General features: G+C 43.1%; 1 protein-coding gene and 1 non-coding gene across 4 annotated transcripts in view; both read left to right on the top strand.

Annotated features, from left to right (window-relative positions):
* DENND5B (DENN domain containing 5B) overlaps positions 1-26,830 on the top strand; it is a 160,031-nt gene that overhangs the window by 55,664 nt on the left and 77,537 nt on the right. For all 3 annotated transcript variants that reach the window (XM_040345751.1, XM_040345750.1, XM_040345749.1), the window contains 4 exons: positions 1,579-1,688; positions 5,187-5,847; positions 11,866-12,053; positions 25,461-25,997. In XM_040345751.1, the coding sequence (XP_040201685.1) occupies positions 1,579-1,688; positions 5,187-5,847; positions 11,866-12,053; positions 25,461-25,997 (1,496 nt within the window). The remainder of the gene's footprint in view (positions 1-1,578; positions 1,689-5,186; positions 5,848-11,865; positions 12,054-25,460; positions 25,998-26,830) is intronic.
* On the top strand, positions 15,720-15,848 carry LOC120934197. Its single transcript, XR_005748343.1, has one exon. It is a non-coding gene; the product is annotated as a small nucleolar RNA SNORA35 (small nucleolar RNA).

The following is a 26,830-nucleotide window of genomic DNA, read 5'->3' as shown; positions in this document are numbered from 1 at the left end:
GGTTGTGAAAAACGGTTGTGTTTATGCTCCAGAGCATTTTTCTCAACGAGAAAAATGCCTGATTTTTTATTTTATTTGTTATAACCTGCTATTTTTTTTTCTCCATTTTTTCACATCTGTCTTTTTCACGTCGCGAAAAACAGTCATGTGCACGCTTTAACGAGGGGGGGGGGGGACATGCATGCTCAGAAGCAAGCTATGAGACAAATTGGCAAAAGCCGCCCAAAGGGTGGCGCCATTCTAATGGAACTTCCCCTTTATAGTGCCGTCATACGTGTTGTACGTCACCGCGCTTTGCTCGAGCATTTTTTTTTTCAAGAACGTGGGTATGCAAGGCAGGCTTGAGAGGAATCGCGACAAATCGCGTCGAGAAAAACTGTTTTTTTTTTTTTTTTTTTTTTTCCATGACCTGAATAACGGTCGTGTGTACGCGGCATTAGGCTCTTCTGTATTGGACTCCTACAGAGTAGACTGTGTGATCAAATAAAATCCAATTTCTTACAGAACTTGCATCCATTCCTGTCACTGTGAAGTATTCTTGGCATAACCCTATTAAAGCTAAGCATGAAATATAAAAAAAAAACAGATTGATTGAACTATGTATTAAGTAAAAATCTGTTCTTGTATTAAAGCTGAACTCCATGCAGACAGCTAAATAAAAAGATACAATGCATATAAAGGAGCTGTTTTACCTACATATATATATATTAGGACTTGTAATTCTGGCCATTCAGTCCTGAGATTTCACAGTGACAGACGGCACAGTCTGGCAAGGCGGGAGACCTGCTTTTTCTCTGCTGCAATTTAAGTGAAAAAGGTCTTGTCCCTCCCACAGCCTGTGATTGGACAGTGACAGGCAGTGCTTGCATAAAAATATATATATATATATTATACCCGAAGCGGAGAACAAATTGGGTAGAGTTGATAACCTTTCATTGTGCTATTGCTCCTTCACCATACAATTGCACCACTGTGAATGGAGGGCCAAGATTCGCCAGTCAGGCTCTGCAGTTTGGATTTGTGCAGCTGACGGGGAATATTCTGGTTGGAGGGGGCAGTAAGGTTTGAATAGGCATGAGTGTTCTACTGCTGCTCCTTTATTGTCCAATAATGGGATGAGAGTGGGCGTTTTTGACCAAGGTGTTTTGTCTCTGCCATATAAATTGAGGACCTGGCTGTGCTGTCTGGCAGGGACACCTGAATCAACGATGAGCTAAACAGAATGACACATGTATCGTCAGCACTTTTTAACATATGTATTTTAACAGTGTATTTTAGCTCTATGTGTAAAGTTCAGCTATAAAGACAACTTACCTATTTGTATTTTTCATAGTATTAACTTTTTTCGTGAAGCCTGTGGTAAGTTCTTTGCTTGTCCAATCTTCTTCTTTTTTTTTTCTTCCCTAAAAATAAAATAAAAAATCATGTAGATGTGGTGGGGCTGATTCACAATTGATTAGTAGTCTCCTGAATGTGAGCGTTCAAATCAAGAACAAAATTAATCAAATCATTTTAAATTGATTGTTTCTAATTAAAAAGTTGAGAGCTCCCAGTTAAACATTTTGTCTTGTTGTTCAGGTGAAAACTTTGACCAGAGCCCGGTTAGAAGAACCTTCAAGTCAAAAGTCCTTGCTCACTACCCTCAAAATGTGGAGTGGAACCCCTTCGACCAAGATGCTGTCAACATGGTACGATCAGAAGGATTCTAAAGGGTCTCTAACTATAACTCGAAATCTGTTTTAAAGGGGGTTGTAAAGGATTTTTTTTTTTTTTTACCCAAAATAGCTTCCTTTACCTTAGTGCAGTCCTCCTTCACTTATGTCATCCTTCCATTTTGCTTTTAAATGTCCTTATTTCTTCTGAGAAATCCTCACTTTCTGTTCTTCTGCCTGTAACTCCACACAGTAATGCAAGGCTTTCTTCCCTGGTGTGGAGTGTCGTGCTCGCCCCCTCCCTTGAGGGGGGAGGGGGCGAGCAGGAGAGTCAGGACACTCTCTACTTTGTAGATAAAGGAGCTGTGTGTTAGTGGGTGTCCTGACACTCCTGCTCGCCCCCTCCTCCCTCAAGAGGCTTTCTCCACACCAGTAAGAAAGCCTTGCATTACTGTGTGTAGTTACAAACAGAAGAACAGGAAGTGAGGATTTCTCAGAAGAAATAAGGACATTTAAAAGCAAAATGGAAGGGTGAGGTAAGTGAAGGAAAACTGCACTAAGGTAAAGGAAGCTGTTTAGGGGGGGAAAAAAGGGTTTTCCTTTACAACCCCTTTAAAGGGAGTTGTAGTCTTTTTGTATATATATATATATATATTTAATGCTGAAGTTTGTAGGTTTGGATGTTTTTGCATAGTTGGGAAGGGGTTAGCATAAGGGGCAATCAAAGGGTTGAGTGTGTGCCTAACAAGTGTTTCTGTGTACTGTGAGAGGTGCTTTTACTAGGAGGAATTTATTCTCTGCTTTGCAGGGACAAAAATGTCATCCTTTGCCTCTTGTCAGAACGGTGATCTGCTTTTGTTTACATAGGCAGATCCCCATCCTGTCTCTGCCTGATGATCGGCGGGTGTCATCAGACTTAGTCCGTTGTACCTGTTGATCTGCCCCCGCTGTGTGTGTATAAGGTGCTGCCCTGTAGCAGTAAAACTGGAATACGGCAGACCATAAGTGAAATGTAGGTTTTTTTATTTAAATATTTCATTAGCATGTTGACAGGTGGGGGATGTTGATGGGACCGGAGAAGGCACAATGTAAGCAGATTACACTTCAGATTTAACACATGATAAAAATATTTGAATGCAGTTGATCTGTTTTTACACATTTGTAAGACTCCCTTTAAGTGTGATCTTTCTAAGGCTTTAACTCTGTACACTCTGCTATAGTGAGACTCTCTCATTGACGCCTAGAACTTGTATGCAACACAACTCCTTTTCCTTAAAATATTCTTTTAAGATGATTTGTTTTACATCAGGTAATTTAAGTTTTGTGAAATCAAATCTAAAACGCAACCTCTCAAGGAAAGACGCCACAAATTACATTCAGCTCTTGAAAAATGGCAGCATAATTTTCTTTTTAAGGGTTGTTTTTTTTGTTTGTTATTTTTCAGGATTATTGGTAGGTTTAGTGCAAGGTTGGATTGAGGAAAGGATTAGCCTTGTAAAAACAAGGTGCTGTTTTTTTATTTCTTTTGAGTTGGATCTACTAATCCTGATTAAGGTGAATATGTAGGATCTTGCAGGAATGATGTTGGAATTTTTTGGTATATCCATTGACTGTTTTTAGTAATGCATGATGAGAATATCATGGTAAGACGTGCGTGTGTGTGTGTGTGTGTTTTTTGCCTACAATTAACATTTAATGACACTATTTGGCTCAAAGTATGTAGACACCCCTCTGAACGGGAGTTCAGGTGCATCCGGTGAGGGGTACTATTAATGCTACGTCGTACAAAGACATTTTAGACCTTGTGATAACAGCTTTGGGAAGACCTTTTAGGGCCAGTTCACTGCAGACGCAGTTCCGTTCAGTTCCGTGTGCATTTTTTCTGCACTAAAAATGCATGCGCTGGGGTAGATTCAGGAAGCTTTTAACGGCAACGTATCTCCAGATACGCCGCCGTAATTTTAAATCTGTGCCGGCGTATCGTTACGCCGATTCTCAAAGGCAGATACGCTAAAAAAATAGGCTTCCTCCGCCGACGTAACTTGAATGTGGCGGCGTAGAATTGTGTGCAATATTACGTTGGCCGCTAGGGGCGCTTCCGTTGTTTTCGGGCGTAGAATATGCAAATTACCTAGATACGCCGATTCACAAATGTACGTACGGCCGGCGCAATTTATTTACGTCGTTTACGTTAGGCTTTTTCGGCGTAAGGTTGCTCCTGCTATTAGGTGGCGCAGCCAATGTTAAGTATGGACGTCGTTCCCGCTTCGAAATTTGAATTTATTACGTCGTTCGCGAAAAGGGCTGGACGTAATTTACGTTCACGTCGAAAGCAATGATGATTTGCGTCGGAATTTCGAGCATGCGCACTGGGATTTTTTCACGTTCGTAAAAAACGTAAAATACGCGTTGTCAACCTAATTTGAATAAAACGCGCCCCCTCAACTTCATTTGAATGATGCGCGCTTACGCCGGCCCCATTTACGCTACGCTGCCGTAAGTTAGGAGGCAAGTGCTTTGTGAATACAGCACTTGCCTCTCAAACTTACAGCGGCGCAGCGTAAATACGATACGTTGCGCCGCCGTAAGAAGGGGCGCAGCTACCTGAATCCAGCCCACAGTGTTTTCCATGTATTCCAATGGCTTTAGTTGGCTCTAGTTCACGACATGCAGTCAGTTTCCGATGCAGAAACTGACCAGAAACTGACTGCATGGTGTGAACTAGAGGCATTGGAATACATGGAAAAAACTGTACAGGTATTTTGTGCAGAAAAAAAGCACACGGAACAGAACTGGTGTGAACTGGCTCTTGCTGTTCCAGCATGACTGTTCCCCTGTGTACAAAGGCCTCATCCTTCTTTGAACACCTTTTGGGATTAATTGGAACTCCAATTATGAGCTGGGTTCACTCATCCAACATTAGTACCTGACAATATAAATGCAATTTTTTCCCAAGTGGACCCAGATTCCTACAGGCAAGCTCCAAAAATCTTGTGGATAGTCTTCCTGGAAGGGTGGAGGCTGTTAGTCTTATCTTTGTACTAATGCCCGTAGTTTTGGGATGGGACATGCAGCCATTTCATATATAGTAAATGTTGCAGTTAGGTTTTCATAAACATTAAAGAATTCTATCACTTAAAAAAAATAAAAATAATTAAAATTATGTTTTGCCGATTAAAAAAATGTGCATGTATTTTTCTTAGGCGCTTGCAGAACATTGCCCCCGTGATCAGCAGGTGGCGGGTGCAATGTCAGCATCCTGCAGACTCCCAGTACAGCTGTCTTCCCGCACAGATCCATCATCTGCTGTCACAGGAGGGGCTGCTACTTTAGCAACATACATAAGTTACATATTACTATTATTACAGGTGTAACACATACCGTATATTACTAGGTGAACTTCTCCTTTAAGCCATATAGTGCACATATTGGAAGGTTATTATGACGTCTCCCCTTGTATGCTTGAGTTTGGGAGTCCCATAGCACTATTGGCTCTTGTAAAACATAATTATATTGCTTTTTTGTTTTTTACAGCTTTGCATGCCGAAGGGGCTGTCCTTCCGAACCCAATCGGACTCCCGGGACCCCCAGTTCCATTCATTTATCATCACCAGAGAGGATGGCTCTAGAACATATGGATTTGTGCTAACATTTTACGAAGAGGTGACCAGCAAGCAAATATGTACTGCCATGCAGACTCTATACCAGATGCACAATGCGGAGCACAGTGTTTATGCCTCCTCCTCCTGCAGCATGGACTCCTTAGCCAGCAGCGTGGAGGATGGAGACGCCACATCCCTGGCAAAGCTCCAGCGATACAACACCTACGACATCAACAGGGACACGCTTTACGTTTCCAAGTGCATATGTCTGATCACCCCGCTCCCGTTCATGCAACCCTGCAAGAAGTTCCTAACACAACTCTATAAAGCTGTGACTTCGCCGCAGCCGCCACCCCTACCATTGGAGAGTTATATACATAACATTCTGTATGAGGTCCCGCTGCCGCCGCCAGGAAGGTCACTGAAATTTTATGGGGTGTATGAGCCTATTGTTTGTCAGAGGCCAGGACCTAACGAGCTGCCATTGTCCGACTATCCTCTCAGAGAGGCCTTTGAGTTACTGGGATTGGAGAACTTGGTTCAGCTTTTCACCTGCGTACTACTTGAAATGCAGATCCTGCTGTATTCACAAGGTGAGACTTTGGTCATGATATTAACAGCAAAAATAAATGTATAAAAAAAAAATTATATTCTAGCATGTCATGTGAATGGCAGCTCTGAGGCTGCTTACATTACATCTAGGATGGTGGCACACAGCAACAGCAGCAGTGCTTCTGGATGTTTTTTTTTTTTTTAACAGGTAAATAACTTGCATAAAATACATTAAATGCGCATGTGGGAAGATTTTTGTTAAATGGTATAGCAAAAGGGTCTCTTTAAGCTGATTCCATTTACCGGTACATGTCTTGCTGTTGATAACAAAACGCACTATAAAATGTCCAGTTCCTTTTAAATGCCACATGAAACTCTGCACCAGACCCAGCAGGAATGTCAGAATTTGGTAACGGCATAAAAACATCTCTGACCTTTGTCATAGACTCTGTATACACTGCAGAACAGGACATTCTGACCCTCTTATGCATGGGTGCTCAACCTGTGGCTCTCCAGCTGTTGCAAAACTACAATTCCCATAATGCCTCAGCCTTTGGGAGACATGCTTGTACCTGTCAGCGGCTTGCAATGCCTCATGGGAATTGTAGTTCCGCAACAGCTGGAGAGCCACAGGTTGAGCACCCATGCGTCTTATGGGTCATACCTATAAAGCCTTGAATCTGACATTCACTGTAGGTGAAACACTCTGGTGCATGTGTTTTTTTTTAAATGCCAGTGATTTATTTACCACCAGTGAATATTTAAAGCGGAGTTCACCCAAATCGCAAGACTATCTTCTCCGCATCATTGCACAACTAGGATAGACCATTGGCCAAAGATTTTTTTATTTTGACATAAATGCCATAATAATAAGTAGGCGTCTCCCCGGCACCACGGTAATGTATGGGGGCTCGCCGCAGTGTGTACTGGGAGCACAGTGTTGTGCTTCCCAAGATACAACGCGAACGCCGTCCTTCGTAATCCTGCAAGATTTTCTACTAAGAAGCGACGCGTGACGCTGGTCACGTGACGGGGGGCGTAGCTGATATTGCCATTTTAGAAAAGGGCATGCAGGTGAATATCTTCACAGTTCTGAGCTGTGAGGCCTTGTACACACGGTTGGACAAAACCGATTAGAATGGACCGAGGTTCAGTTTCATCGGTCCAAACCGACCGTGTGTGTATAGCCCATCGATCTGTTGTCCTTCGGTCCAAAATTTTAAAACATGCTTTAAAATCAAACCGATGGACCGCTGACCGATCTTGCCAAACCGATGGTTAGTACACAAAAGCATTGGTTCAAAACCCGCGCATGCTCAGAATCAAGTCGACGCATGCTTGGAAGCATTGAACTTTGTTTTTTTCAGCACGTCGTGTGTTTTACGTCACCGCGTTCTGACCCGATCGTTTTTTGAACTGATGGTGTGTACACACATCAGACCATCAGGCCACTTCAGCGGTGGACCGATGAAAACGGTCCGTCGGACCATTCTCATCGGATGAACCAGTCGTGTGTACAGGGCCTGAGAGTTTTATCAATTGTTGAATGCCATCACAACGGGGCATGTACTTTTAATGACGCCGTGCGTTGTGATGGCAACCAGGAAGTGTTGACGGCGCTGATCGCCGTCAACACTGCTCACACGCGAGATAGAATTCCGGGAGGTGAGCATTTACCGCTTTCTGGAAGTCAGTGCTTGTGGGCTTCACAGTGCCCACAAGGAAAAAGCCGTTTTTTTTTTGTTTTTTTTAGAACTTGCTCTTTTGAACGAAAACGGACAAGGGTTGTGTGCAGTCACCAAAGTTGTGACTATTAATTTGTAATAATGAAAGCCATTGAATTCAACAGAAAAAAAAAAATAGATTTGCCGCAGAACCTCCGCTTTAAGTCCCATCACCATTATATCCCCCCCCCCCCCCTCTTCCGTTTTTACCCTTGGTTGACACTTTTTGTGGCCCAAAGTTAACTTATTGCAATTGAACGTTGTCTTCTTTTTTTATTTTTTTTATTTTTTTCCTTCTTCTTCTTTGAAATCTTTAAAACGAAAACTGTGCTTATTTGAATACGAGAGAAAATCTATCAAAGGAGTGTAGAATTTAACACTTCTTATCTCTTATTCATGCATGTGGGAATTAGAAAGTGCTAAGCACCAGGGCTCAGCAGAATCTAGGCCACGCTGTTCTCTGTGCCGGGTTCTCGGCACTGCAGAACAAGGGTTTAACTGCTTGTGTTTCGAGCACAGCGGGACTTCCTGCGGGACTATACACAAGCGATCCCAAAAGGCATTGTAAAGAATGGTGATAAGCAAAGCAAACCGAATGCAACCAAGCAGTCTTCCCTTTTCACTTTCCTATGCTCCTCCCTGTCAGAAAGGTAATAACTACTACTGGTATTTCGGAGTATGGAGGATGTAACTCACTCTGTGATGACATGGAGCAAAGCAGCTCTGTCACATAGGGAGTCCATAGCTCTGAGACTCCAGCCACTCATAGCATTTACATGGGCTTTCCTTCACTCCCACTGGTTAGCAGGAGTTGAGTGAAGGGAAGGTGAGAATTTGGTGGTGAGGCGGTCTACATTAAAGCAGTTCCCTCCTGCCTTGCAGAACAAGGGGGGGTTCACGGTTCTAGTCCTGACCAGGATGCTACCTGCATAGAGTTTGCATGCTCCCCCTTCCAAGCCAAGTCGCCAGGACCCTATTTCTAGTCGCCATGGCGACCTGGTGCCCGGGATTTGTCGAGCCCTGGGCATGACCATCGTTTAAAACCCTGCGCATGCTCAGAATCAAGTCGACACATGCTTGGAAGCATTGAACTTCGTTTTTTTCAGCACGTCATTGTGTTTTACGTCACCGCGTTCTGACACGATCGGCTATTAAACCTATGGTGTGTAGGCGTGATGGACCATCAGTCAGCTTCATCGGTTAACCGATGAAAATGGTCAATCGGTCCGTTCTCATCGGATGGACTGATCTGTGTACGCGGCTTAACGCATTTCCTGACCAAGGGTGACAACACCTACTCCACTGTATTTATGGAGGGAGCTATACATAGTTACATAGTTGGGTTGAAAAAAAGAGACAAGTCCATCCAGTTCAACCAAAAAATAAATACAATTCTATACCCACAGTTGATACAGAGGAAGGCGAAAATCCCCAGCAAAGCATGATCCAATTTGCTACAGCAGGGAAAAAATTCTTTGCTGATCCCCGAGAGGCAATCAGATTTTCCCCGGATCAACTTTACCTATAAATGTTAGGTATCCATCGGTTATTTTTAAACAGGTTTCAAAATTTTTAACCGATGGGGCCCACACACGATCAGTTTGGTCTGATGAAAACGGTCCATCAGACCGTTCATCAGATTGACCGATTGTGTGTACACGGCATTAGTCTTCTCTTAAAGGGGTTGTAAAGGTAAAAAAATGTTTTCCTAAATGGCTTCCTTTACCTTAGTGCAGTCCTCCTTTACTTACCTCATCCTTCCATTTTGCTTTTAAATATCCTTATTTCTTCTGAGAAATCCTCACTTCCTGTTCTTCTGTCTGTAACTCCACGCAGTAATGCAAGGCTTTCTCCCTGGTGTTGAGTGTCGTGCTCGCCCCTCCCTTGAGGGGGGAGGGGGCGAGCAGGAGAGTCAGGACGCTCTATACATTGCAGATAGAGAAAGGAGCTGTGTGTTAGTGGGCGTCCTGACTCTCCTGCTGCAATACTGCAGCTAAGGTAAAGGAAGCTATTTAGGGAAGACATTTTTTACCTTTACAAACCTTTTGGGATTGAATTCAGTTCCTCTAATCTTTCCTCATAGCTGAGCTCCTCCACGCCTCTTATCAGTTTGGTTGCCCTTCTCTGCACTTTCTCCAGCTCCCCGATTATCCTTTTTGGGATCTGGTGCCCAAAACTTAACTGCACATTCCAGATGAGGTCTTACTAATTTGTACAGAGGCAAAATTATATCTCACTTTCTGGGTTGTCACCCAGGCTGGATTCCAAACATATCGTCCCCTTTTTTTTTTTTTTTTTTTTTTTTTTTTTTTTTTTAAATGGGAGAATTTGTAGTTTACATAGATAATATTGTTTCTGCTTTCTGTTCTGACTCACTGGAAGTGACAGGGACACTTTATTTGTGGTGTGACCAATGTATTTTCTGTACTTGCTGAAAGTATTCCTACCATGAAAAGGGAAAACTAATGCAGCCACCACATCTACAGACTGGTAAGCTGCATCATATTACATTTTTTTGTTCTTGGGTTTGGATATCCTTTCAATTTAACATATGATTTTGCCCTGCATAGGTAAACTGTAATATGAACCTGTAGGCTGGGTACGAAAGCAATGTATTTAATTTTTTTCTGTTCTGCTCAAATTACTGTTACACTCTTCCTGTTTTTTGTATGGTTTGGCTGATTTTTCATGGCTGTAGTTTGTAAATTGGATCAGACGCAAGGCTTACAGCTTGACAGAAGAGCACCTGTGTTCTCTGCTCACATTTTTTTTTTTTTTGTTCTGCTGTAAAACACCCGACTCTTATGTAAAAACAGGTAACCCGAGCAATACTCTGGGGAGCTGTTTTTACATAAAACCCTCAGCCCAATAATGGTCGGACTTAAAGTGGTTGTAAACCCTTACATATTCCCACTGAAGTGACTAGTCTCAGAGATACTTGGCTGAAACCAATCTTACTACTTGGTTGAAACAAATCTTACTACATAAGTTGTACTTGTTTATCTATAGTACCTCTTTACGTTTTTAAGGTGTAGAATCCACATAGCATTTCTCAACTCCAGCAAGCAAGGGGTGGGTATCTGATGTCACACACTGCACAGCACACAGCTGAGAACTGAACAGCGGCAATGGACACACTGCCCTCTACAGCCTTATAGGAAAACATGCACAGCTGAGCCTGTCATTCACCTGTTGTGTGCTGTGGGGGGAGGGCAGGGCCTTCTAAGATTATCTGGTGTCCGCATAACATGTCAGAAGTGACTTATACAGATAGCAGAGAAGTGTGGAGAGCAGACAGAAATCAGACTAGGTGCTTTGGAACAAGGCAGGTACATAACGTAGAAGAATGCGCATTGTTTATTTTTTATTTTAGAGGTTTACAACCACTTTAATGCCAAGAGATGCCCCGCTTCCTAGGATTGCAGTCGGCGGAAGATTAATGTACCGGTACATCCTTTTCTCTCTGGTAGCTGGGAAAAAAAATCCTCAGAGATCCCCAAAAACAAGTTGTGATAATGAAGTCCAGAGTTGATTTTATTTAGAAGAGCAACTAGTGGAAATAATATAAAAATATTTTTTTTTTTTTTTTTTTTATGTGTTTGAAATATGAGATGCTTTATAGCAATTGTCTTTCAGAGGGCTGCCTTAAAGTAGAAGCACACCCCAACACTAAAATCCCAGCATCAACAGACATCCACAATCTAACCCTAATCTAGTCCTGTAAAGAAGAAATCCCTCTACATACACTTTTTTTTTTATCCGATCCCACACTGAGCTGTCGGCCACGGCTTCGCTGTGTAGGCGGGTGCAGAGGACAGTCGACAGCGGAAGCCCCATAGTAACTCTATGGGTGACGTCTCTCCCCGTTCATTTCACAGCCGTTGTCGGCTGTGTCCTCTGCACAGCTTCTGCTGCTGGAGACCAGATCGGCTTCAAAAAAAGATATGTATACTGATTTCTTTCTTGCAGGGATAGATAGGTTGGTGTTAGATTGTGGGTGTCTGTAGATGCCGGGATTTTAGTGTTGGGGTGGACTTCCACTTTAAGGAAATTCTGCTATACCTGGTAAAACCTCTATCAACTATTAGTAAAAGTGCTCCAGTGCCTCCGACTTCCATTATTTTACATTGATGGGAAGAGGCGAAGCTTAGCCCAGCTTCAGGAACCATTGACGCTATGGGGCCTCCTTATGATTGGTTAGCTCACGTATAACTTTTATTATACATTAACCTAAATAAATGTAGTCAAATGCAAAATTTCAAAAATGTACACATGATGTTACTGTTTGACTCTCTGAACCTGGTTTATGATAATGAAGTTTCTCTTTTTGACCAGATTACCAGCGGCTGATGACCGTAGCCGAGGGGATCACATCGTTGCTTTTCCCATTTCAGTGGCAGCATGTTTATGTCCCCATCCTGCCGGCCTCGCTCCTTCACTTCCTTGATGCTCCTGTACCGTACTTGATGGGTCTCCAGTCCAAGGAAGGGACTGACCGAACCAAACTTGAATTACCACAGGAGGTTTGTAGCTTTTGTTGAATTCATGTTCATATTATTTGACGGGACAATTATCGGGAGGTTACAGTATGTGGAACTTTTATTTGTCTTCAATAGAAACGTGTGATGTGGCATGACTAACTATCCGAATTCAATCAGCACAACCTCTAAAAATATACAAAATAAAATATGTTGCTGGCTTAACACACTGCAAGTGATTCCACAATGCCTTATTTACAGAAACAAAGGTGGACGACCCCCTTCTGCTGCGCGCAAAAGTGATCGAGTGGCTGTCCATGGACATCCGAGAGTCGGAAGCAGTTTAAAGTGGATGTAAACCCAATCTCATCCTTTTCTAAACTACTGCCATAGTGGTTATCTATCTATAAGGATATACATGCCTCCTGCATGTATCCTTACCTGTCAAATGTCTCCCCTCTGGGTCTGTTGTCTGGAGCTCAGTGGGTGGAGTCGTGATGTCGGTAGACTCCCCGCCCTCCTCTAAACTCCCCTTGTTGGCATGCTTTTTCTCCTGAATTCTGCTATGATAACTAACATCCAGTCAAAACCCAGAAAAGTAACCACATGACTTCAGCATGCCCAATCATTAACTTTGTGGCAAGACTGGGCACAGATCTGAAATCCTATACTGTACATTGTGCAAGCCAAAAAATAAATCAAATTTTGTTGGGTTTACATTCACTTTAAACATGTTAGAAAATGTGACTACTCCAGGAGAAGTTAGGACAGCCCCTATGTTCACTTGCACCATGGACCTCTCCTCTTCTGGGAGTATCTAATTATTATTTGTGCTGACCCAGCTCCTCCACTCCTCCCTTCACCTCCCTACATAACCTTTTTATGTAGCTGCCAGGGAAGAGGTAAAAGGAAATACTGTTATAGTATCTCACTTGAGTGGCAGTTCCAAGTCTGCTGGGCTGGCCGACATCAGATCCAAGATGTCTGCAATCAGCTACAGTAATTGGGATTTTGAATGTCCACACACAAGGAGGCTTCTGCAGGTGAATAACATGCATAAAATGTTTTTATTGCACATATACTCTTGAGGGAAGATTTTTGATGACCGGGTCCCTTTAAACTGATGTATTCGCTTATATAACTTGGCATGAGTGAAGCACATGGGGATTTCAATCTAAATATCCACAGCAAGCAGAAACCCCCCATCTTCCATTACTTTGATTTTGTTTGTAATATCCATTAGGATCTATATTCAGCTTTCCAGACTGGAGCTAAAGGGCACTTTAAAAAGCTGCTTGGCGTTTGCTAAAAGCTCTGTAGGTGCTCGCTGTACAAGGTGCTCTCTGGTTTTGTGTTTACAAGTCCATGTAATCGAGGCCTTACAAAGCAAAGTGCATTCTGGCACTGCTGAGCAATTGTGATGAAAGTTTATAGTGTACCCATTTAGGGTTCCTCTTACTTTCAGCTGACCTCTCCCCTACATGTCTACATATATTAGCCATGCTGAGTCATAGATTTGAGCCTCCTAAGTGATGTCACATGCCAGTCTTTGTACAGAGGAGAAACAGTAACTGATAAGAATGTTCCTGTAATATGCAGTGCTATCCATACAGTAATAACAGAGGTGTGTATAACTTCTTCCAGCATGACACAGTATCCAGTCCTTACTCAACAAACTGATTTAAGGTCCGCCTTGGTTATCACAGCCGGGAACAAAACCGGAAATTGTGATGCATCAACCTGGCAAAGAAACTTCGCTGGTTACATATTTTTAAAGTATAATAGTTCTATGCTGTGTGACGTTGCTTAAAAAAAAAAAAAAAAAAAAACATTTTAAAGGGCTTTTTTAAAAGTCGGTTTTCTATATAATTTTGAATCCTAGTCTGCTGCATTGCGGAGGCTCCTATTGGATTATATGTGCGTATAATGGTGTGGAAACGGTTTATCTGTAGCACCTAGAGCAGTGGTTCTCAACCTGGGGGTCGAATGACAATTTGCCAGGGGTCCCCGAATCCTGGGCTGTTCTTGAAGCCCGCTCTGCTCTCCATAGCCTTTTTGCGGCTGCCCAGCTAGGCTGTTCCAGGAGCCTGCCGCCGCCCACTTAGCATCTTCGCAGCTGCCCATTCAGTTTACAGCATGGCTGGGGGGCAGAGACTGGAGGTCAGCTGACTGGTGAGTAATGTGAAGTGGGAGGGGCTGGATGAGACCCTATCTCCGGATTTCGGCATAGGTGTCACTGCTGAGGGACACTACAAAGTCGAAGACACAGTGAGTAACACTACCTGTGATTAGAGTTGGCATTAAAAGCCCCCACTACAGTTCTAAGATCAGCAGATGACCTTGATCAAGAACACCAAAGTTGGCTGATCAAAACCCCCCTGCACTGTCACTGATCCCACCTGCACTGTCACTGATCCCACCTGCACTGTCACTGATCCCATTCCCCCCCACCAAGGAGTAAGAGAAGGAATACAAAATAAAGAATACATGAAAAGAGGGAAGGGACAAAGATAAAGGTGGAGAAAGAAAAAGAAAGATGGCGAGAGGGATGGGGGGGGGGGAAACAAAAATTAGGATAGAGAGATAAAAGGGGGGAAAAAAGGAGAACAAAGTGGTACATCCTAAAATGTACCATAAGGGGTTTTAATACTGTACGAGTTGGAAGGGACTTGGGGATCGCTAAATGTCCGTGGGTTAGGGGGCGCAAATTACTTGTCTTGGCTTAGGTGCTGACCACCCATGCTACGATTTTTTTTTTTTTACTGTTGGGTCCCCACAACTTGGGAAGTTTTATCAAGGGGTCACGGTAATAGAAAGGTTGAGAACCACTGACCTAGAGGGTAATCAAAACAATCTAACACACGTGCAACTCTCCTTTTGGTCTTTTCTATCCATGAGCCTGTTGTGGGAGATCTTGCCTTAAAGTGCTACTAAACCCACAACAGTACAATCAGGCTGTATATGCAGTAAGGAATGCTTGTTACACTCACTGTGGATCGTTAGGGGGTTAATCCTGCAAATTGTGTAAAAAAGGCTTTTTGATCCTTCTCTGATCCTCCTTTTTCTGTCCCCAATCTATGTGTTCAGTTTGTGTATTGCTAGAGTGTTTTTTTTGTTTTTGGGGGGTGCATGTGATCAGCACAGGGCTAATCGGCACTTTGGAAGTCACAAGACTGCTATATACTGCTGATGGGAAAAGGTATTTAGCAGTTTATATTTACTTAAATAATGCATTTGCATATTCTTTGTACTGTGGGAGACCAGATATAGTGAATACAGGGTCCTGGGTTTAGTAACACTTTAATTTCTGTGACACTTCTGCCCTGATGGGAAGTGAGAAAAAATTGCCTCAAAGGAGACCCAAAGAGCAATAAGAACCTGGCAGAAACTCCAACCCAGGAGTTGGGCTTTAAAGCAAACCTGTACTTTGCCTCACTGAGGCCCAGATCCAATTTATTGAATGAGCCATCTTCTCTAGCTGTCTACAAAATCTCAGAGGATGGGCTCCTTGCGCACCTGCTGCTGCACTGAATGAGAAGAAACTGCACGGTCACGATACCTGGGAATATGGGGTACTTCACGTGGCTCTGCAGGGGAGGGGAAAGGATGGTATCGGCAGTTCACCGGAGGGTTGGCTGTTGTCGGTACGTGGGACTGAGTTCACCACTTGTTCTTAGTTTACAGGCTGACAGTAAAAAAGGAGTGTGACCCCCGCACTGTCAAGTGTCTCCTTGGTCTTCCTCTGACTCTGGGGTCTCATACCGGTGCCAGAATAATCCCCTTCTTGCAGAAAGGCTGGACTCTGCTGTGGGCCGACCCTTCCGATAGCTGGGAACACCTAATAACGGCTAAATGCCTTGACTTCCATTTTCTACACACCAGATCTGCCCCTTTTAAAGAGGAAGTAAACCCTGATTGGTTTTACTCCAAACCCCCGCATTACATACTAGCCCATTATGTGGCACTTACCTGCAAACGAAGCCCGCGATGTCCCCTCTGGAGGCCGCATCCATCTTCACCCCTCTTCCTTTCCGGGGTGGTGGGCTCTGTGACTGTCTGATGGAGTCAGACGTCTGGCTGTCTGTATAGTTGCTTCATCTCCATTCAGTAGCAAGATGCCGATGTCCTGCCGGTATGGGTCCCCCGTCAGATAATGCCCGGGCTGAACTGTGCAGGCGCAACACTTGCACAAACGGAGCTGCCGAAAATCTGAGGATGAACAGCTGATCTGTACCAGTAGACGGCACATGTGCAATCGCTTGCTCCCGATGCTCGCAGAGGGTTATTCATTGCATACAGCAAGGGGCAGATCCTTTTCTCAAAGGGGCGGATGTTTTCTTCAGCAGTGCTCTTTCGGGAAATGGTTTTCTCAATAAACTACACGTCTTTGCGGGGCGTGTAATAGTGTACTTACAAAAGTGTGCAAATAAGAGGGTCCTTCAAAGAATCTGCCCCACAAAGACGTGTAGTTTGAGAACCATTTCCCAAAAGAGCACTGCTCAAGAATACATCCGCCACTTTGAGAAAAGCATCCGTCCCTTGTTGTATGCAATGAATAACCTGCCCTGAGTATCGGGAGCGAGCGGCGTGTTGATTGCACATGAGCCGTCTACAGGTACAGAAAAGCTGTTCATCCTTGGAGATTTGGTTTGCGCATGCGCTGCACCTGCACAATCCAGCCCGGGCATTATCCCACAGGGGACCCATACCGACAGAACACCAGCACACAGCTCCAGGCCACTCTGAACGCCTCATTCATGCGGTAGAGGCCTTGGTGCCCATGTGACTGGAGCCTGAAATGCTGCACCCACCCATTGTGTCTCTAAACGTCACACCAAGGGGGGAATTCATTGTTGCTCTTGGCTACATCATGGTCCGCTAATGAAACAATTGTTGTCCCAGGAGATCTCCTCTGATATTGGTGTGTGCACCAATATTTTCAAATGTGTGGTTTTTTGGGGGGGGGGGGGGGTTTCAGCCGAGAATCCCCTGTGCGCATGCGCGGCTGCAGTCAGCGGCGCATTGCGAGGGGAATATCTCCTAAATCGTAAAGGTTTAGGAGATATATATTTTTTTACCTACAGGTAAGCCTTGGTATAGGCTGACCTGTAGGTAATAGAAAAAACAAAGACTAAAAAAAGACTATACAACGGCTTTAATTACATTTCTGTAATACTTTTACAAGGATTCTCAAATAAAAGGAGAAAAAAAAATTGGAAAGGTGTGTGTGTGTGTGTGTGTGTGTGTGTGTGTGTGTGTTATATTGCAGACCAAAAGTTTGGACACACCTTCTCATTCAAAGAGTTTTCTTTATTTTCAGGACTATGAAAATTGTAGATTCACACTGAAGGCATCAAAACTATGAATGAACACATGTGGAATTATACATAACAAAAAAGTGTGAAACAACTGAAAATATATTTTATATTCTAGGTTCTTCAAAGTAGCCACCTTTTGCAGCAGACACATCTCTAGAACTGGTAAGAGGAGACTGTGTGAATCAGGATTCATGGTAGAATATCTGCTAGGAAACCACTGCTAAAGAAAGGCAACAAGCAGAAGAGACTTGTTTGGGCGAAAGAACACAAGGAATGGACATTAGACCAGTGGAAATCTGTGCTTTGGTCTGATGAGTCCAAACTTGAGATCTTTGGTTCCAACCCCCGTGTCTTTGTGCGACGCAGAAAAGGTGAACAGATGGACTCTACATGCCTGGTTCCCACCATGAAGCATGGAGGAGGAGGTGTGATGGTGTGGGGGTGCTTTGCTGGTGACACTGTTGGGGATTTATTCACAATTGAAGGCATACTGAACCCGCATGGCTACCACAGCATCTTGCAGCGGCATGCTATTCCATCCGGTTTGCGTTTAGTTGGACCATCATTTATTTTTCAACAGGACAATGACCCCAAACACACCTCCAGGCTGTGTAAGGGCTATTTGACCAAGAAGGAGAGTGATGGGGTGCTGCGCCAGGTGACTACCTCTTGAAGCTCATCAAGAGAATGCCAAGAGTGTGCCAAGCAGTAATCAAAGCAAAAGGTGGCTACTTTGAAGAACCTAGAATATGAAATATATTTTCAGTTGTTTCACACTTTTTTGTTATGTATAGTGTGAATCTACAATTTTCATGGTCATGAAAAAAAAAAAAAAATATATATATATATATATATATATATATATATATATATATATATATATATATATATATATATATATATATATATATATATATATATATATATATAAAATTAGGACTATTGTGCTGCCAGTAGTGAGTAATCACAGCCGCCTGTATTAGGTGGGCTGAAGGCTGTATATCGTATGGATTATGTAAGGAGCCTCTCATTTGTATTCTTGTGTGGATGGGGGGAGGATGATTCATCCCCTCTTACTGCCAGCTCTTTTTTGGCTCCGCTAGCTTGTGTTTGTAGTGAGACAGAAAGATCTCTCAGCTGGGGCGTCGTAAGACAGCGTATGGCAAGATGTGCCTAGGGGACATGGAATATCTATCTATTCTGAGCTAGATTTTTGGAAACATTTAGAGACCGTTGATAAAATTCATAAACACCTTTTACAATATGTGTATACATTTTGCTATGCAGAAACTAAACAAATTTAAATTTACTGGGATATGGACCACTGTAGTTTCAGATCAAGAGGATCCCCCTAAATTTCCAGGATGTTGGCTGGCAGACTGGACGACTCCGGTTTTCGTCAGTGCTACACAAAGTTTAAATATTAAGAAAAATATAAATCTAGCCACATAATAAAAATACATAGATAATCGTGTACAATAATCAGAGTCCATTCTGTAAGCCTAAAATTGGTAGTTTTAAAAGATTTTAAAAGAACACAAAGATAAAAACCATATATCCACGCAAAATTTACTTAAGACTGGATGAACTCTTGTAGCACATATTGGATAGGAAACATACTGAAAAAACAGCTGTGCTTGAAATGGGGAAACTATGAGGAACGCTTCGCTGAACTGAATTTATTCTGTCTTGAGAAGAGGAGAATAAGGGGGGATATGATCAACATGTACAAATACAAGTGGTCCATATAGATGACTTTGTGTTAAGTTATTAACTTTAAGGTCCTCACAGAGGACATGGGGGCTCTCTTTACGTCTGGAGGAAAATACATTTCATCTCCAAATACGGAAAGGTTTCTTCACAGTAAGAGCTGTGAAAATGTGGCATAGACTCCCTCCAGAGGTGGTTCTGGCCAGCTTAGAGGTGAAAAACCTCCTGTGCTGCAGCAGTGCCCCGAGCCCCCCTTATACTTACCTGAGCCCCGTTATTCCCACGACAGCAGCGAGCACGCCAGCTCCAGCCGGTATCTCTTGTCCTGAATTGAATAGATTGATAGCAGCGTAGCCATTTGCTCCCACTGCTGTCAATCCAACCCAATGATGTGGGGGCAGAGCCGAGTCCTGCTGTGTGTCTACGGATGCAGCAGCAGGACACAGGAGCACGCCTGTACGGGTGTTAACGAAGGAGATCGCTTCTCTAGGGCACTTGAGAAGAGGAGGGGCCCGGAGCGCTGTAGAGGGACCCCAGAAGAGGAGGATAGGTGCCACTCTGTGCAAAACCAACTGCACAGCGGAGGTAAGTATAACATGTTTTGTGTGTGTAGGTGTTTTTTTTTTTGTTTTTTTTTTAAATAGCCTTTAATAGCCTTTAAACAGCCTTTAGTCTGTTGGGATAGACCTCCACTAAGTTTGCACATCTAGACTTTGCAATATTGCCCACTCTTCTTTGTAGTACTGCTCAAATACATTTTTCTGTGAATGAGCAGTGGTACTGTGTACTCCATACTTTCACGGGTATGGCTGGTATCTAGGGGGTCAAATAAGTCCCCACAACCACTGGCCAAGGTTGTGGGGAAGATGCACTTACACTTGTCAGCAAGATGCTTTGCAGGGTCGGGAATTCCCCATATTGAGGGCACGTTGCCTGGTTGGGTACACATGCTCGTTCCCAGCCCCCCCCCCCTCCCTTCTTGGCCATCCAGGCTAAATCCCCTTGCTTTTTTTTTTTTTCCTGGAGTCCCTCTTAAAGCGGACCTCCACCCTAAAGTGGAACTCGCGCTGATCGGAACCCTCCCCCCCCTCCGGTGTCACATTTGACACCTTTCAGGGGGAGGGGGGTGCAGATACGAGTCTAAAGACAGGTATTTGCACCCACTTCGAGCCACACAGTTTAGGGTAAACTGCGGGCAGAACGTCACCTCCCGTCCTCCCCCCGTTGTGCTCTGGGAACACTCGGCTTCCAGAGCACAGCGGGAGCCAATCAGCGGCGCAACTCGCGCATGCGCCGTAGGGAACCGGGTAGTGAAGCCGGAGCGCTTCACTTCCTGGTTCCCTCACTGAGGATGGCTGCGGGAACAGCAGAGTGACAAGCGATCGCTCGTCCTATGCTGTGGACGGCGCTGGACTCCAGGACAGGTAAGTGTCCTAATATTAAAAGTCAGCAGCTGCAGTATTTGTAGCTGCTGGCTTTTAATATTTTTTTTTTTTCATGGCACATCCGCTTTTAAAATGCATAACAGGACTCAAATTCTTCTTGCTGTAGGATGTGCAGCTGCAAGAGTTACTTTACAAAGAAAAACAAATGATAGTTTAAACAGTTGGCATATGGCATTCACTGCTAACTATAAAACTAAGCAAAACTTTTTTTTTTTTTTTTTTTTTTTTTCATCTTGGATAGAGTAATGGATCAGATTTTTTTTTTTTTTTTTTTTTTTGTTTATTGTTTTGCCATCGCAATGTCCCATTGCAGAGATTTCCCATCACTTCCTGTCCCATAGCCAAACAAAGTGAGAGGAAATCCTGCAAATTAAGAGAATTTCTTAGAGACCGCCAGGTCATCAGAACTAAAAGAAGATTTGACTGTCTCTCCATACATCCGCGTGAACATTTTATTTTATGGAACTTGCTAGTTTCAGATTACAGGTTTTGATGGTTGCTTGGCATTCAGCATTCAGTCCAACATCATCCACAGATCTCCTGGCAAGGTCAGGTTGTGGCTTGTCTGGAATCCTGAGTGCCATTCGCTTTATGCGATGTGTCAGGTGAGCTGTTTCAATGACACAGGGGACATGTTCAGAGCTAGACACGCACAGTGTTCATGTACCACGACTTGTTCAGCATGTGCGCCACTGTGCGTCCTGTCAGACATCGCAAAGCAAAAATAATTTAGTTGGATGGCTGTAATTGCAGTAGACCCCAGAGGTTTACGATTCTGAAACGAGAAGGGGCTTGGGTGTACAGGGGCACACTTTAATTCTACCTTCCTTCTACCTTCCCAAGTTCCACCCCATCACCCTCAGAGGACGGACCCCCAGAAGTAGTATAATGGTCACCCTTTGGCATCTCATACTTTTCTGTGGATATGCGGTAGCAAGATTTCCTAGCCATGGTTTTGCCTTTGCAGATTTATATATAACCCTGATATGTTCATACACCACATTGGCAATGATTAGATATCGTACAACTCTGAGGTTTGCTTATCTCTGAGCACTGTCTTTAATTTCCAGCTGCTTTTGAAGAGCGAGAGAAGAGCGCTGTTACCCCCCGGGGCTCTCTAGACTAAGATCTCCTTCTCTTACACGGAGTAATATGCATGCAATGTGAAAGCAAAATGGGCCTGTGAAGCATGGCGATGACACATAAAAGAACAGTCGCCATGCAAGATACTCTGATTGCTGCAGACATGTGAACCCTCCCCAATGCGGTCTTCATTACCGACTGTCCTCTGAATGGTATTTCTCATTTAAAGGGTGCGTGTAACCTTTGTACATTAAGCATCCATTCTCTGTTATTGAATTGTGTAAAACGTTAAAAGTAATTAATACTATAAAAAGTTCACGTTTTGGTTTAACATATTCTATTTAATGTGTGAAGATTTACAAAACACTAGTGGGATCTTTTACTGGCTCAGTATTAATACTCTAATAGCTTAAAGTACCTCATTCGTTTTTGTAGTTGTGGATAACCCAAGTAAGGTATAGCACCAAATCCCCAATAGTATAGAATGTGTGTGTGTATGTATGTGTGTGTGTGTGTGTGTGTGTGTGTGTGTGTGTGTGTGTGTATATATATATATATATATATATATATATATATATATATATATATATATATATATATATATATATATATATATATATATATATATATATATATATATATCTCAGTGCAGTAGTTGCAGCACTCTTCCTGTCCTTTCCTTCCTTTCTGCAGATGATGCAGGATAATAAACACATAACTGCAACTTGCTGTTTAGTATGTATCCTCTATGGACTATATAAAGAATAGAAGTGTGCTGCAATTACTTGTCTGGACTTTTTTAAGCCTCGGTCGCACTTGAAAATGGGGCCATTAATGATTACATGTGGGATACCCAGCGGGTGTTCCCTGCAATTAGCTGTGGGTGACAGTCTGCTTTTAATGGGGCTATCCCCTTCCAAGGCCGATCAGTCACAGGTAACCACTCTGAGTGGCAGCAATTATGTGTGTGTGTGTATACATACATACATACATACATACATACATACATACATACATACATACATACATACATACATACATACATACATACATACATACATACATACATACTCTGAATATTCCTTTTTATAGTGTGTACTTGTCTCAATTAAAAGCACTAAGTGTCACTTTGTTCCTCTATCAGCATGAATTACTTCTGACAAGGTTTCCTGACACCAAGAGAAACATGGTGACGGGAGGGGGAGTTCCAGTTGAGTGACCTCAGCTCTGTCCCTGTCCTTCCCTTCCCTCCAATCAGCTTGGCTCACTGAACTCTACATTATGTAACTTCAGCTCTCCGGACCCCTTTCAGACAAGCTTATAAAATCACACTTTGAACCAATGTAGAGAAGACTGCAGATGGACAGGTTCAACCTATGTAGGAGGATTTGTTTAATCTGTGAGGCCAGATATTTCACTTATGTGTTGAACTTGGAAAGCACAACCGCATTGCTGCTAATAAAATGACAATACTGCACGCATTATACCTGTCTATGCAGCAGGTGGCGCTGTAGTATTATAGTGTATAGTTCATGATATGATGTAATGGGAGGAAGTACTGTTTTTGCTCTGTGCGCTCGTTTGTTCTCTTCCTGTTCTATGATGAAAAGACATATTCTGATATTCCTCCATAAAAGCAAAGCATATTGCCATATACAACAAGCTTCCAGCACATGGTTTCAATACTCTGCACAACAATATGCAAGGGTTTACAACCACTTTAAGTATAGAGTATTCAAACACTCGCCAGCTTCATTTAAAGGCGTTCTGCCCATGTTTATTACATGTAAGGGTATTCTGCCCACATTTATTAAAAAGAAAAAAGTTCCTTTTTACACCAGGGTTTCCTTCACAGCATTATACCAAGTAAGCTCTTTCAGCCTCCTGGCTTTCTAGATTTATTCAGGCCCTTTATCAGTTTCCACATTGACCCATACTTAATGGCCTAATCAGTACAAAGACACACTTGCTACTCCCTCTCAACCACATGGACTCCTGGCAAGAGTGGATCACACATGCTAAGAGGGCTGTACACACCTGTACCATAAGGATGCTGGTGGCTGGCAAAAATGTGGACCCAGGGTTAAAGCGTAAAACTTCTACAAGCCTCAGAGCTCCAGAACCTAATTCAGGATTTATTAACTATAAAGAAAATGGGCAATCCAATTTCCTCCATATACAGTAAAACCAGCATACATGAGCCCCTCAAACTACATTGGTGGGAACCCTGTGTACCACCTAACCCTTGGGACATATGACAGGTCATGACCCCCTCCTTCCTCTGCTTTCTTCAAGGGAGTGGTTGAGAGGTGTGAGAGCTACTTTTCTCTTTTTTTTTATTTATTTTTTGGGACACGGTCTTCTATTCTAACTTTATTCCAGTGCTCCCACCTCTTCAGCATTTGACATGTCCATAAGTGTCGGACACCTTTTGTTCCCCATCATGTGCTGTGGGGAACAAAAGGTGATAAGCCGCGAGAATCGTTGGAGAATCGTGATCTATCTTCAAAGCAAAAAAAATTGTGATTCTCATTTTAGCCAGAATCGTGCAGCTCTACTCTGCACTAGATACAGTAAAAACGGCACGCTAGTAAAAATGTTATGTAACAAATTATTCTTATGAGTTTTTACATGAATAACTTTTTAAAATGTGTATTTTTACTGAAATAACGTGGCCTCCCTTGTTTTACCTGGTGCAAATGCACAAGGCCATATGTGTAGTTCTCATTCTTTATCTTGGCTGTACTGCAACAATGGAAGCAGAACTGATTCTCTACCAAGTTGCCACCGCTCTTGGTGTCGTCCCTGGTCAAAGAATGTTGGTCTACCAGTCAGTCTTATCCATGTTTTATTGAAGTATGACAGAAGCTGAATTAGGCCCTGGTCCATTTTGACATCACTGGTAATTAATTTTGATCAGTGTCTGTTTTTTAATAAATTCTCATTTGTGTCAAGAGAAAGTGGAGCCCCCAATTTTGTGCAAAATGCAGATGCATGGTACATTATTAATGGAGCTGACAGATGGGTGGCTAATTACAGTGGAGCTGATGAGGGCAAGATGGCGTCAGAGCTGACGGCTCTTAAGCCGGTTTGATTAGCGGGCATTAGATCACTGCATGGCATGCTTATGGTGATTTGTGCTTACCTAATAAAGATGGACTCTTATAATGTGTAATTTTAAAGATGAATTGCAGGTATAGATATTTTTGCAGTTACATTGGTCCAGCTTGGACCAGTGTCTCTCTATATACCATAACTAGCCAATCGCCTCCTGGAAGCTGGAAATCGGTATAATAGACATCACTACTCCATTTATCTCCACTAGCTTCCAGGTGCACAGTGCTGAAGTTGGTGGGGGAGAGACATATACAAAGCAGGTGAGTGACCTACCTGCATATTCCAGTGAGCTGTCATGTCGGCTTTAAAGAGACCCTATAACTTTCCAGTCCATTCCCTAGCGCAGCCCCCTCCTCTCCTTGCATTTTATAGACCTTTCGTCTGCTAGGAGTGTCTTATTACTCTTTGTGTTGGCCCAGCTCCTCTGCCCATCTCCTCACCAACCTACCTACATACTATAAATGTTTATGTAGTTTCTGCAGGAGGAGTGAAGAAGAATACTATAGAAAGTCACTTGAGTAACGGCTCTGAGTCTGCTGACATCACATCCAAGATGGCGGCACCCAGCAGCAAACTCAGGGGTTTTGTATTGTTTGTAATGTCCACACAAGGGAGGCTTTTACAGGTAAATAACTTGCATTAAATGCACATATAAATCTTATGGGAAGATTTTTGTTCAACTGAAGTCCTGGAGAATAGTCTTGAAATTTTCAACGTCAAGTTTTGTTCTTATAAGCAACTTTGATGCTAATTTCAGTTTTATCTCCTTATCATTTTAGGCTAACTTGTGTTTTGTGGACATTGATAACCACTTCATAGAACTACCGGAGGAGTTCCCACAGTTCCCCAACAAATTGGAATTTATTCAGGAAATCTCAGAGGTTCTCTTGCACTATGGCATACCGCCAGAGGGAAATTTGCACTGTAGCGAGAGTGCCACCAAGCTAAAGAGCCTGGTACTGGATGACCTGGTGAACGATAAGAAGAATGGCAATATCTCCAGCCACAATATAAACATGTACGAGCTGCTGAAGGGCAATGAAACCATGGCCCGTCTCGAGGCTCTCACCAAAAGGACGGGGATAAAGATGGACAAGATCAGTATCAGTGTCCCTCTGACAGACCCTGAGGATGAGCACAAGCTCCAATGTGCTGAGCAGGAGCTGAGGGATTACAAACTCAATGTGCAGATCCGGGAAGTGTTCGCCAACCGATTTACGCAGATGTTCTCGGACTACGAGGCATTCGTCATTCAGGCTGCTCATGACATGGAATCTTGGCTGACTAACCGAGAACAGATGCAGAACTTTGACAAAGTAAGCCATGTTTTTTCACTTACGATGGACCTAAAGGTAAAGGACATGTAAATAATTTTGTCTCGCGTTAGAAGGTAATTTTACAGGGGCAAGTGATACAAATATTTTATGCTAGTGAGGGGGCCAGTTTAAAAATGAACTCTATCCAAAACTTTTTGTTTTTGACTGTGTGGGGATGGGATGGAACCTTTGGTAGGTCACTGGAACTATAATAGACAGGACAGTGATGGTAGTCTAGTCCTAAAGGATTTCCCCTAACCATTGCAGTGATTTCTTGTCGAGTTATAATAAAAGTCCAGGGTGCAAACCTTGAGCCAGTAGTGTATTTAGGTTTTGTGCTGCCCTAGGCCTGACTAAACTTGTGCACCCCCTAATTTAAATATGACCCACCCCTTCCTGTCAAGGCCACACACCCTTCTGTCTAAGACCCACCCTGAAATTTTTGAGCTGGGACACTATTTCTTGGGGTGGGGGGGAATGGATTCCCTTAATTTGCATAGATTTCCTCTCACTTCCTGTTTGGCTATGGGGCAGGAAGTGAAGGGAAATCTCTGCAATGGGACAGGGATGGTAAAAAATAAACTGACAGGAGCTATAACCCTCCCTTACTCCATCCAAAATGGGGGGGGAAATGGTGTTGCCTATAGTAATTTAAGCACAACTTTCTGATAATTTTATGGAGAGGACGAAGGAGATATAACCATGCCAATGGTGCAGCAGAAAACGTATAGCACTGTAAGGAAGGTTTGTGGTCCAGGATGATAGGACAGTCAAAACTAGAACAGCTTTTATGAATGCTCAATGATAAGTGTATGACACTATGTGATCCTTTG

The sequence above is a fragment of the Rana temporaria genome, chromosome 3, assembly GCF_905171775.1.
Source record: "Rana temporaria chromosome 3, aRanTem1.1, whole genome shotgun sequence".
Taxonomy (NCBI): Eukaryota; Metazoa; Chordata; class Amphibia; order Anura; family Ranidae; genus Rana; species Rana temporaria.
This window is presented reverse-complemented; position numbering and strand designations above follow the sequence as displayed.